The 14,193-nt window shown below is 39.1% G+C and overlaps 1 protein-coding gene across 1 annotated transcript in view; it reads right to left on the bottom strand.

Moving 5' to 3' along the window:
- aff2 (AF4/FMR2 family, member 2) overlaps positions 1-14,193 on the bottom strand; it is a 164,472-nt gene that overhangs the window by 22,540 nt on the left and 127,739 nt on the right. The window contains exons 11-14 of the mRNA XM_042418617.1: positions 3,321-3,438; positions 1,885-1,990; positions 1,651-1,801; positions 562-777 (exon numbers count right to left, since the gene is read on the bottom strand). Coding sequence (XP_042274551.1) covers positions 562-777; positions 1,651-1,801; positions 1,885-1,990; positions 3,321-3,438 — 591 coding nt within the window. The remainder of the gene's footprint in view (positions 1-561; positions 778-1,650; positions 1,802-1,884; positions 1,991-3,320; positions 3,439-14,193) is intronic.

Here is a 14,193-nt window from a genome sequence, read left to right as displayed (position 1 = left end):
TGGCTCTCTGGTGATAAACTTTTCCTTTGTTTAGAGAAAGCTGAGGTCATTCTTACAGGATCAAATCGAATCAAACTGAGAAAATACAATTTTTGGGATGGTCAGATAATAACTGCAGCAAAAACCCCATAATTATAGGTTGAATTAAAGTAATCAGGTCTAAGAAGAGGCCTCAGTGCTAAAACCCCATTTGCTGAAAGACTAGTGCAACATAAACAAGTCTTGTTGGGGCTTTAGTTCAGTGCTTTTTAACTATACTGATAATTCCTGGTCAAAACCAAGCATCGGATGGCTTTAAACAAGCTTATTATGGTTATGTTATTGTTGTTGTTATTAGTCAAATTAGCTAATTTGGTCAATTATTCAATTTAAGGATAATAAATACTGGCATTCACCAGTTTTGTGGACCAACAATTAATACTGCAAGAAACTCCAAAACAGCAATCACTAATAATTTTACATTTGAAATAAAATAAGTGAGTCATACTTTTGGGAAGCAAATATGAACTGATGGCAAAAACATGCAGCTTTGCCAGAATGGTCTTGTCCTTTCTTCCTTACCTTTGCTGGTTTGCTCTGCTCCATGTCTGGCTCTGATTATCCTCCACGCTGTTCGACCTCTCTGTCCGTCTGGGCTGTTTCTTCCCTGTGGTGTTCCTCCTCGGGGTCGTGACCTCTGGCCCTGACAACAGGCCCGGCGACAGCCTCATCTTTGACCTCTGACCTTCCCCTGAGGCCTTCTGGCTGAGCTTGGCCTTGGCCTTCTCTCTGCTCGGGCTGCGGGCAGCAGAGGAATACAGCCACATTTTTTTGTCAGCTGTTCACTTCATGTATTTCATCCATGAATTATTGGGTCTCATACAAGAACCACTCCTATGAACAGATTAGTTTTTAAGAGGCACGTACAAGTTTATGGCATTCCTCAGTTCCAATTGCACAGTAACATTCCTTAACCGCCTCCCATCATGAGCGCTTTGCTTTAGAGAGATGTTTTTTTTGCCTCTAACTTCACGTCGAAGCATTCCCTCTTTATTTCTGTCACAGCAGGCTACAATGCTGCTCTACGTCTTTGTGTTAAATTTTTTTAATATGTTTTTTCTTTGCTGATTTCTAAAAATAGGACATGAAACTACTTGGTGTGAAATTTGAAATTTACACTTTGGTAACATTTTTGTGAATAAAACTTGCCCACTAATAATGAGCAGATCTCACAAACGTGCTCCTCCTCATGAACAGGTGACATTCATCAGGCTGAAACAAGTGATTTATGACATGTTTGGGCAGTTAAGAGAGTCTGCTGAATCTGACTTGAAACACTTGTATGAGTAAACCTCTCAGAAAAAGGTCTGAGAGTTTTAGGATAAGAATATAAAAATGTTCTTGCATGAGGCCCATTGATCCATAATCAATTTGTTGATTCACTCTCTCATCCATTTATCACTGAAGATGTAATTTAAGGGTATTGCTCAAAATGCCAACCTCTCCCTCTGAATTTCTGTCTTTAAGTCTTGTAAAACTGATAAAATCGTACACTAACTTTTCAAACGATAATTTCCATTAAATGTACAGTACATATTGAGTAAGTAAGTAACTTAAAATCTAAATATTTGGTGTTGTAGATTTTGAAACAAATATACATGTGGTTCGTACCAGAAGGCTCCCCTAGTATCTTTGTGTTCCACTGTTGGTGCAGCTGGAACGGGGGTGCTGTTGGATCCGCAGGGCTTGGTCTTGGCAGCTGCACCCGCTGCTGGTGCATCATTCCCTGGAGAGAAAGTTTCCCGACCCTGGGTGATGGAGCCTGGGCAGTGGACCATTAAACCAGAATAAGTTTTCTTTCTTTTACTCTTTAGCTGCTTTACCTCACACACTGTCTCTACCAACCTGTGCCATGATGTTCTTGCTGTGGGGGAACCAGGGGTTTGGTTTGAGCTTGGACCTTGTTCAACCAGCTGTCCAGCTGCCACTTGTTGGTGGAGGGGGGCTCAGGCTAGAGGGGAAAAAAACAGCTTTTAGATTATCAAATATTTCAGGTATTAATACACTGTGTGACACCACTCTGTGACAGTTATAAACCACTGAAAAACACAGGGGAAGTTAGATGTGATTTCCTTTGATGCTTTAAAAGCGGATTTCGTCTTGAAATCATTTAAATGTTTATTTTCTGCAGACAGAAATGAAAACCTTTTTCATTGAGATCTGAAAATAGCTCACTTTAGTCTGTTTTTATTCTGCGCTGTGAGTTGTTTTAACACAGCTGCGTATTTGTTGGTGATACTCTTTGCATGTTTGGACTGAAGCTGGTCCACCACTTCATTTTCATTCTCTTTCTGTGCATTTTACTCTCTTTTTCTCAGCGTGTATGTCTGCATAAGCCCATGAAACCAGGCAGCGTTGAGCCATTAAAATAATGTGATAAATAATGTTATAATTCAGTTTTCTGCAGTTGGAGTTTTATGACTTTCAGTGCAGCACCCAGAGACTGTGGGAAGAGACCATTTAATATACAGGCAGTCAGAGACACACACACACACACACACACACACACACACACACACACACACACACACACACACACACACACACACACACACAGAGGTGAATAGCGCTGAATCAGGGAGAATAAAAAAGGCTCTTTAGGAAATATAAACAAAATTGGAGACACTTGTCACAGCAGAGACATCCATGTCATTATCAGTATTTTTTATTGCTGAATTGTTGAAAGATTGCTTTAACAAGGATTTCTATAACAAAACTACTGCTACTGTAGCTCTGCCTTTCATAAAACAGGGAACCAGAAAAAAATATATTTTGACAGTTGGCATAAATAAAACTTTCCATGACTCTTGTAATGATTGGTTGTCTTTAAACTGAATTTAGAAATATGCATGAGAAAATCAACTAAATGTCTCTATTGAACAAGAGAATAATTCATAAATTAAGGTTAATAATAATAAAATATCACTTTCTGATTCATATTGTGATTGCATTACACTTACTGTGAGTCCCTATGGCCAAAAATGTTATACTTAATGAAATATAATGTAACACTGAGGCACTCCATATATTACAGAATTATTCATCATCATCTTCAGAACTTATTTTTCAGTTTTTCCCAAGTACATGCAATATAATATTCAAACTTGTAACAAAGTAACAAGTTGTAGTATCACCCCTCAACAGTTTTAATTAGCTTGTTTGTTCATATGAAAATTACATTATCATTATTATTAATTAAATTATGCTTATTTAAACTATACATACATTTTACCCTCACATTCATGTTATACACACACATGCACACACACTTGTCATCCTACCTCTGGAGTATTGGTGCGGGAGGCCCGGTTATACTCGCTGTCACTGGAGCTGCTCTCTGATTCATCTGTGTCCGACTCTGAGCTGCTCTCTGATTCACTGCTGCTCCCTGATGCCCCGCTACAGAGGAAAGAAAGAAAGGGGAAAAAAAGACTTTGGATTTAATCGACATGTCACAATGTACCAAAACAAAGACGGTAATAGTTTCACTAGATGCTGACAAAGCACATCCGTGGCCACTAACAGGGTTACATCACACTTCACAGGGGGACCAACAGGGATGCCCACTCTCTCCCTTGCTTTTTGCTGTTTTCAATGAACCACTTGCTAGCTGTGTCTACAGTTAACCCCAGTCATAACACCAGTTCAATCTGTATGCAGATGATGTTTTACATTATCTTTGTCAAGTCAAATACCTTCTGTGTTGATTGCACACATTCTACAGCCAAGTGGACTAATTTCAATCATTTATCTTTGTAGTGGAACAAGAAAAGTGTCTGCAACAGCCATGCTAGCTGCTCTGTGAGGCTGTACTTTGACACAGCAATGCTTTGAAGTAAATGCTAATGTCAACATGCTAACATCAGCATGTAGCTTTAGTATAAGTACAGTCAGGAAGACTATCTTTTGCATGCTTAGGCCTGTAGTTTTATTACTCATACCATCATGCCATTCACATCTCTCACACATGCTCACTCATAATTTCCTTGCTGTCATTGCCTGGCTGTCAACTGAGATATCAGCTGTTCACATCAGCTGGTCACATCTGTCCAATAGCACAGCAACACACCTCCATTGTTAGCCTATCATCTTGCTGCCGTCTTTTTAAATATGTTTCTCTCTCTCTGTTTTAGTGTGTTTATGCTGGTGTTATGCATGCCCCTCCACCTACCCATCACCACCCTGTCTTCACAGATTCATTAGCTTCATCACTTCGTCAGCCTCATCAGCCTATCATACTCAGCAGAGTCACAGCCACCGTGACCATCAGTGTCTGGACTCTACAGGGGGATTTATCTTGCTGCTGTTCAGGGATGCCCCTCGATTACAAAATCTCCCTGTAGAGTCTAGGAGCCAAAAACCTTCTTGACAAGACTTAATTATCACTATATCATTTGTTATAATAAACAAATATCTTTACTTCATTCACTTCGTCTCTCCTGATTGAAATGATAACGTACTCACAATGACAATACTAGCATGTTGATGTTTAGCAGATATGATGTTTACCAAATTCACCATCTTAGTTCAGTAAATTAATATGCTAAAATTTGCTAATTAGCACTAAATACAAAGTACAGCTGAGGCTGGCAGGAATGCTTTGTTGCATTTGTTTTGTAGGTCTTTGGTCATAAACCAAAGTATTGGACATACTTTGATCTAATGATGGCTGTAGATGAAAGGATAGGGGATCAAAGTTACTACAGTTCATCCACTGGGGACCAAGTTTCACGGCAATCCATCCAATAGTTAACAAGATATATTTCACTCTGAACCACAAATGTCAACAGCATGCAGGAAAAGTCAGGGCATCACCAAAGTTGTTGGGATCCATGCTCTGGGAACATCAACCTCTGTCGTGGTTGACCGTCCGACCCACATTGCCATGCTGATAGCATGGCTAAAAAACATAAACCCCAAACCAGTCTGTCCACTCTACACTCCACAGCTTTCTCCACAATTAATTCAGGAAACCAGATACAGAATCTCAGAGCTACACTTCATACATGCGTGTAAAATATGAAATACCACAACTGCTTTAAAACCCTTCTGATTTCCTCAACAGCCTGATAGTTAGCTCTCAGAATTAACAATTTACAAATGACTTTGGCAACATGCTCACCATGTGCGGTAGGGAACACACTTTCTTCCTACACTTACATGAAGCCCTGCTGTCTTTACTGAGTCATCCTGCCAGTTAGTCTCAATCAGTGTCAGGATTATTTTAGGCACCTGCTGAGACTTGAATTTCTTTTTTTGCTCTTGCTTGGTCCTGTGACTTTGGTTTACATGTGAGCTTTTTGAGGCAGGTAGTGTTCTTACACTACACTTCTCTACCTGTCTACTTTAAGTGAGCTGACCTTGTTGTTTGCCATTCCCATCTGAAGGTGGTAAGAAGGGTGGTGGACAACATTTATTGACTTTTTCACAGTGTATGCTAATACAGCACAGCAGGTGTCCACCTGCTGCTGTTCTGCTGGTTAAGTTTTACAATAATATATCTTGCTATATTTTGTGTAGCAGTCTCAAGTTGTTTTCCAAAGTTGCTTTTTTTTCATAGCTTCATCAATTTGTACCAACTGGTTGAGAAGCTGAGTGCCTGCCTGTTGGGGAGGCTAGTCATCCAGGGTGAGGTACCTTCACTGCATGCTTTGTTATTTTTATAATAGACGATTTATTTACTGCCCCAAATATACAGTAACTTCACTAGACTGACTTTCAACTACTTACCAATTTGCTTTTCCCGTAGCAGCTATATCCAGTTAATTTCTAATAAAACCTGAAGCTATTGAGTGTTCATGATATGTAGAATCTCATTCTTTACTGTTAAGCAATGGTCCTGACATTCACTCCTCCACGCGCAATACAATAGGCAAGGCCGGAAGCTTGTTGACATAGTGACTACAAGGCTAGTTGGTGGACAGCTGTAGTTGGTGAACTGCTGTAGCCTGCGAGCTAACCGCTAACTCACTAGCTAGCCCAGCTAAGCTGGTGCTAGTCAGTCAAAATAGCTCCCATTCTCTCTGTTTTCTCTCAACTGTTCTGTTTACTTCCCCCTGGCACTTTGTTAACCTTTGAACACTATTATGTTCAATAAAAAGTTATTGAAAAGGGAAAATAAATCTCTTGGAGCTAACAAGCTTGCTAACGGTCAATTAGAAAACTTGTTAGCTCATTAACATAACTGGATTGCTGAAGGGACAATAACAGTTTATACAGAAGATGTACTTGTGCCATGGACTCCTGTCTGATAACTGTCTGCACACCACTGTTTTTGTAGAACAGTTTTTACTGCAACAGAGGAGGTTAATTAAAAGTGAATGGTGCAACACTACTAATGAGCTATGATCTTCCTCCCTTTTGGACTCTTGGCTGTATGTCAGCTTGCTATTGGTCAAAAATTCACAGGCCAAAGTTAACCATAGTCAAACTTGACGCACAAAATACACACAGATTTACTTTGCCCCCTGAATGAATCCACTGATCATGCCAATTCCGTTGGACTGAATAGAATTGGCCACAAAATTTGGTTGTTTTAAATCCTGGTGTGACCAGGCCTCTACTTCCTTGGGTGATATGCCCCAGGTGAAGTAGTTGGATGATCTCATTATTCCAAATCCTTGCCACACATCTAGTTATGCTTGTTGGTACAACCCTCAACTTTCAATCCAATAAATCTCATCCTCCCTTAAGCGTATAGCAATAAAAACACACATCTTCACCACCTCTTTCAACACATTCATCTCATTTAACAACTTGACTCAGAGGATGGCAAGTTATCCCCATTATGCATCTTAGTGAAACACATAATCAAACTCTTAAGTAAAACAGATATCATAAACTATGAATTCATATTTCTTTATACATTCTGTTTTCTAATGTCACCAATTTAAAAAGAAAAAGGTAATGAGAAGCCAGCCACCTTGTAACTTATTAAGTAACAATGAAGCATCTAACACAGAATATAATAAATGGCTATTAATAAATACATAAACACAGCATTTTGAACCACTTCAATTGCCCTCTCATCCTCTCTGGTGCTTTGGTTGGCCTTGTGTTCATCCATCCTTCCACAAAGCTTTGAAATGGCCTCCTAGAGGCAACATACATCGTCACAACTTAAGTACACACACAAACACACTTGCACACAGAAATCGCAATTATGTGTAGTTCTCTTTGGATGTGTGTGTGTGTGTGTGTGTGTGTGTGTGTGTGTGTGTGTGTGTGTGTGAGTGTGCACGTAATTTCAGTTCAAGGCTGCCATCACAGCAGGCACCAATCTGTGTGAGCAGTCAAGCAGCAAATCCATCAACTGTTCCTCAGGCAACACACACACACACACATACACACACACACAGTGACAGATACTGTATGAATACGGTCTGTGCCCTGTTTTTCTTCTTCTATCATTACTCATCTCTTCTCTTTGTCTCTCCCTCCCTGTCTCTTTCAATTTCAATTAAATTTTCACCTCAGTTTGCTCTATTAGCATCACAGTTGAAACAATATTTGCAAACGTCGAGTCGAGCTCCATACATACATGTTTATGTGTGTGTGTTTTCAGTTTTCTCTGTGCAGACCCTCCGCCATGCAATCAGTGATAGTACTTGGGTGTTTGGAAGATATATTAAAGCAGTTTTTGAAAGAATTTTGAACCAGAATAAGGATGATAGGTGGGTTGGGGTTTCACTAAGCGCAGGTAGTTACAGAGAATGGCAAGAAGTCATCTCAACTTTCATTTTGGTTTTCACTGCTTGTGCCAGCTGTTAAATCGGCATTGCAATAAAACAGGAAATATAACCAGAGATGTGATTTTTCTCATTACATTCATTTACTTTTTCTCTTAGCAAGATAATTTCTTTCATCCATATAATTTAAATAACCCTAGTGTGGTGACAGTTTATTCATAGTGTTGGTCTGACATCTAGTAGATAACTTTTATTATGCCCTGGGGAAATTATTGATTAGGCCAAGTGCGTACAAACAAAAATTGGCAGTATATCACTTTAGGCAGGAGGAGGAAATACAACAGGAGTGCTAAAGACAAGGCTGTATGAGTAACTTCTACTACAATAAGTACAGATTGTAAAACAGTTTAAAATATCTATACAGTTTCAAAACAGCCAACTATGTCTAGGAATTTCACTAATATTGGAAGAGACTGCACGAAACAATTTCCATTTATTGCCAGCAGTGTTAATGCAGGAAGGAGTATGCCCTTCAAGTAGCAAATCAAACAGTGGATGGTGTGTAGATGGACATGCAGTGTGTCCAAGGTCAGCGCTGGAGACTTGAGTTTGTGTCCTGTTAAAGACCTGCGCTTAATGTTCACATCTTTCCCAAACCTTACACCTGCATTAATTGATGTTTTAGTCCACAAGATGTAAATACAAAACATATTATTGACATATTATCACCTTATAAAGTTGATATGGCTAAAGTCTTACAGACCAGTTGCTTATTTACTCACCCAGGACATACTATGCAACATTAGCACTCATTTGAAGTGTTTCTGTCCACCCAACAGATGTATGTTGAATATTCACTCTCTTTTTAGCTCTGTTTTGGTCTCCACCATCTCCTGAGAAAAATATTTGGCTATATAGCTTCTAAATGCTCCACTAAGTTCAGCAGCTAGTATCTCATTTTGTCTGTGTGCTGCTTGGTGCTGGGCAGGTAGCTTACAGTGGGTTTAGTAGAGCCTGTTTTTCTGAAAACAGCTTCCTGCTGCAGCTGGAAACAAGGCTGATGAGAGCAGTGGGAGTGAACCAAAATGAACTGAATGATTCTTTTGCACTTTGTCTCGATGCTTTTAATGTTTTATGCAAAGCACTTTGAATTGCCTTGTTGCTGAAATGTGCTATATAAATAAACTTGACTTGCTAACACTGTGGGAAACTTCAGAGTTGGGTGATAATTCTCTCCAGGGTAGTCACTACGAGCAGCAACATTCACATTACACATTCACTTAATCTAATATAAAAACACTGAGCAGAGCTACTTTAAACAGATATTGTAGAAGGGAAGAATTTTCAAAATTTTGGCACTGAACTTAATCTGGGGGAATGATCCAATATGAAGTTTCTTGTCTGGTGATAGGATTGTTGTAAAAATATAAAATATATTTATATTGGACTGTCATCTACTGTATGTGTTGTGTCTATCAACTCCTATCACTGCCTGATGAGACGATGGGAATTTGGCAAATTATGTGTTAAAGTCACTGAGATGTTTTCTTGGATCAGGCTTGTCAAACACTGTTTCGGTTTTTCATAGTGAACAGCCTGTTCATACGTGGATTACTGGAGGACTGAGACAGAGATGCCAGACAGATGGTGATAACAGACATATCCTGGACTTTTTTCTGGGTCTGTTAAGTTCCCTTACTGCCTTTAAAGAATTAGAGAACCAAGAGTCCTGTGTATCAGCAGCAGCTCTCTGTTGCAGGGGAGACTAATTACTCTTCTTGATTCAAACCCAAAAGAAGATACTGACCAGACTGTGGTACAACTACAATATGTTACATTTTTATTCTGTTGTCAAAACAGCAGCAACCAGTGTTTCATCAGGATGCCACCTACTGTGCCTTCAAATGGCTTCATTTTGACCTAAAAAGGGCAGATTTTTAGGAAAACTGTGGTCATAACATATCTCAGGAAACTTCCTCAGTCATTATTTGAAAATTAGGTACCCAGCTGCAGAATAAAACAGTACAGTCGAAGGTCCAACTGCTGTTTTAAATCCTTCTCCATGCCATCAGGAAAGAGAACTACTGAATCCTGGTTATAAAAAACCTCTTAAAACCAAAAAATGTCCATGTTTTTAACATTAGAAAATCCCACAAGGTTTGCTAAAACATCCAAAGTCTTGGAAAAAAGACAAAGAACATGACTTCAGTGTCCACAATGGTAGCTATGGCCCTGCACAGAAACATTCAACTGTAAGACTGAAGACTTATTTTTGAGACAAAAGCATGTTATATAACAATAACTTGCACTTACTTTTACTGAGAATAATGATTTTCTAGGACTCCCCTGCACTAAATCCAGATTGATTGGGGATGGATGTGCAGCCATCTAGACAGTGTTTCACAGATATAGTCCAACTGCGTCTCATTGTGCCACAGAAGTAATACCATTTGGTGGATGCTTTCATCCAAAGCACCTTGTTGTTTGATGAGCTCTTACATTTTAACTCTGGGAAACAAATAACCGCCCCTGGTGGGCTAGCCCACATTGTCGATCAGACATTTGGCAAGAAATCAAGGTGAGAAAAAACATCAACCGAGTGTCTGCCTTTTAAAGCTGTGCTGTTCTCACTTGTCATTAGTGCTGGAAATTCTGGATATGATCCTGGGAATTCTGGGCTCACTTAAGTCTCTCTGAAGCCTGAAGCCCTGAGCCTGGAGCAAACATAGGAGAACACATGATTTAAGCCTGCCTGAATCCATTTCTTTATTCACTGTCTCATTACTGGATGTTTGCGACACAGAATGCCTCTTTTACTCCACGAGTGAAACTCTCCAATGCATTGTAAACAACATACAAAATTGTGCAAGGCACATTTAATAAATGTGGCGGTAGTCTTTTTCTTATAGTTTTTCATATAATTCCTTAATTTGCCAAAAGATAAAATTGACTCAAAGCGTGAGACCAGTCTATATTTACACCACTGATATATTTGTGTTTTTGTATTGTGTGAAGTTAAAGGAAAGCAGGAGTGTCTTTTCCCCTCAATGGGATTTTCAGTTGAGTGCTCTAGCCTATTTTATTCTGGCAACATAAACAGTATGTGTCGGAGGAACAAGATGAAAGGAGATGAGTACGTGTGTGAAAGCATTACATCTGGCTCGCTTTCCTCCTCTTTTCTCAGGAATCAGCCATCAGCCGTCGGAAATAATTTAATGCCGTGGTCGGTGCCAAATTAAAATGTGACGCCAGCTGGTGCAGACTGACAGACGAGCATTTTGCTGGACATTTTAGATACATTTCTATGAAGTTTTGTTGAAGTTAAGGCACATTAACTTCATCCAGGAGGGAATTTGTTCACACTTTAGCATAAAATCATATCTGATCTGACGAATGACTCATTTGATGGACATCCAATTACCACTTTCATCTCTATGTGAAATAGTTCTTCATCCATTTGTTAAAAGGTATCGTTGTATCTTTTATTCATGTGTATTTCTGTAAAGTCTTGTTTCCACTTCAGCTCTAATTACCAACTAGATACTCTTATCTTTTGTTTCCCATAATATCTGATGTTTCCTCTTTCATACATTTATAATCTTTTTCAGCTCTTTGTAACAATACGGAGCATGAAGAGAACATAGAAAATAACATGGCATAAACAGTATAAACACCAAATTAAAGACAATTCCATCTTCAATGTCTCAAACATGTGTCTTTCTGGTCTCAATACAAGAGCTTTCATTTTCTCTAGGTTTTTTTGTGTATGCCTGTGTCGATGTTGCATAACACAGATAAGACTAAAAAAATAGCTTGTGTCAGAGTTTCAGGCTCCAGCGGAGGCTTTGGTGTCTGTTTATTTGTGTGATAAAATCACAAGCACATCAGGGGAAATGAAAGCCTTACAGCCTTGACAAAATGATCTGTTGGTTTGATATGTCCAGTGGGCCTCACAAGATCCACATGACACCCACATACTTAAAGGCTGCAGCAGCTAAGCTAGAAGATACACTGGCTTTCAGGTTGACTTACAAATCTGCCAGTATTCATGGTTGGCACCATCGACAAAGTCAAGAGGAGAACTGGCTGTAAGCAAATCATGTCTTTTTATATTACACCGGAGAGATACCAGAAAAAGACTGTTGAATGCAGTTCAGCTCAGTCATGTAAGCAGTAAAAGGCAATGGCCTGAAAGTAAAGTAGATTGCTTCCAACTCTGGGTCACTGAAACACTTTAGACTGTATTGTTTTTAGCATTTGCCACTTTGGTCTTTAAGGTCGCTGATTTAAAGTTGTGTTCAGACAGACGGCACTGCGTTAAAAAATGCAGAAAGCAAAAAACTTGCACCAACAATACATTTGATTTAGATGTATTCTAGACTTAGTCTGTATGTCTGTGTCAGTCCATTTGGTACAGGAGTCATAGCAGGTTCCAATAGTGAAAAAGTTCAGTGGTAGGGTGACCTTTTTGTTGTACCTTTACCTGTATCTTTACTTTAATGTCAATTTGATTTGAGGTGTTGTTTTCTGTCAGGTTGAAGTCCAAACATGACGTGAGAGCTCCAGTATTACAGTATGCTCATGGCCTGCCGCTGGTTTATCAGGATACTGGATGTGGTAGCAGATCATGGTTGGAGTTTACCATCCTCTCTGCTCCTCTCGCCCCAGACTTCAGGCTACTGTTTAGTCACGTGAGTGGGCATCTGAGGAGAATTTTCTGTCTTTCGACTGAGACTTTTCATGTTTAACCTTGACTTGAGTGAGTAGCTTATCTACCACCTGTTTGTATTGATTGCACCCTGAAGGCTCTTGCCTCCTTCATGAACTCCTCAACCTCCACTGGGCTTCAAGAGAGTATCTCTTGAAGAACAAGAGGGCTCTGATTTAATATTTCATTTTAGGTTTTTGGAAATATATTAAGAGGGTAGTGAAAATCTGTACATTTTACACATGGGTGGATTTTATATTTTATATTACACTGACTTGACCCAAACAACAACAGTAATACAACCAAACAGAGAAAAGGAAATTGCACTAAGATTACAGAAAACAACAACTTATGTCTTCAATGTTGTCTGTGTTTTTTCAGAGCATTTTAAATATAGAACTTTTAATATAAAGGCTGTAGCAACCACTGAAGACTCACTAATGTCATGTCCTCAGCTATGTTCCTGTTTCTTTCTGTTTACATTCTACAATTACAGAAATATACATAACACATGTTGTTTTTTTAAGGTTGACTGATGTTTTTAAGACTAAATATTTTTTTTTAATTTTTTTTTTTTGCAGTTTTAGGCATAAACTAAACCAGAATAACATACAGTACCTGACTGTGGGGAGATACATTTTGCAGATAATATACTAGAACAGTTAATTAAAAAAACAAAGTAGGAAATGTTGCACTGGGGGAATTCATGACCTCAGTGTTTCTAAAATCCTGGCTACAGCCCTGCATATATAAATGTTTGATTAAAGTCTTCTGTCAGAGCAGTCAGTGATAATTATGTTTGCTGGTTATGTAGTTAAAACATATTGACTTGTATTGTGTTAAAGTGTTATAAAATATTGGCCACATATTGATTACCTGGATCTATTATTATTTATATATAAAGTTCTGTCTCATTCTTCATGATTTCAGAGGAATCTGATATTAACATCCCGTATAATCATTATGCTTTTCACCATGTGGTCTCTTAAAGCCTTCAGGGTCCATCTGTGTTACACTGTACTGCTCAGTTTGGATTGTGTCACCATGAATTAACCAGCACGAATTGAACACAAGGAGGACAATCAACAAACAATAGACAGTTAAAGCTTTTTTTTTTTTTTTTCCTCCTCTTCCAATCGCCTCTGCTGGAAAACTGAATTGATCAGCCTCTGAAGACAATGGAGCGGGTGGCTTTGAGCCAGACAGGCTCAGATAAACAGCAGCCAGTTGAGACAAGATGTAACTGAGTTTGAGGCAGGAGGATCCTGCTGAAAAACAGCAGTTGCAGTCAAGCTTCCATAGGTATATATGACCAAAGAGCGCAGTGAAAATATGCAGAATTATAACGGTATTGACTGTGAAGTGAAGATGTGGAGGCCATCTGGGCTCAGTTCATCTGTCATCTTATCATCTGCCTTCAGCTCGCTGGTTCTGCCCTCCACTTGGCAGGGCTTCCCACCGCACAGCTGGCTTTACAATCTCTCTCTCTCTCTGCCTCTCTCTCAATCACTCACACTCTTTTCCGTGTGTGTGGACACTCCAGCATGTGTGTGCGTGTGCATACTTGTATGTGTGCTTGTTTATCTCACTTAGCAGTGTGTGTAAACCTATGATATGTAGATATTTATGACATTATTGTAGTTATTCTATTCCAGTCTACACATATACACAACAATTTGACCCACTAACAAGGCATTAGTACATAATTGTACCAGAAGTGGAGGAATAGCATTCATACGTACATCGATAAACAGCGTG

This window comes from Thunnus maccoyii, chromosome 8 (genome assembly GCF_910596095.1).
Source record: "Thunnus maccoyii chromosome 8, fThuMac1.1, whole genome shotgun sequence".
Taxonomy (NCBI): Eukaryota; Metazoa; Chordata; class Actinopteri; order Scombriformes; family Scombridae; genus Thunnus; species Thunnus maccoyii.
This window is presented reverse-complemented; position numbering and strand designations above follow the sequence as displayed.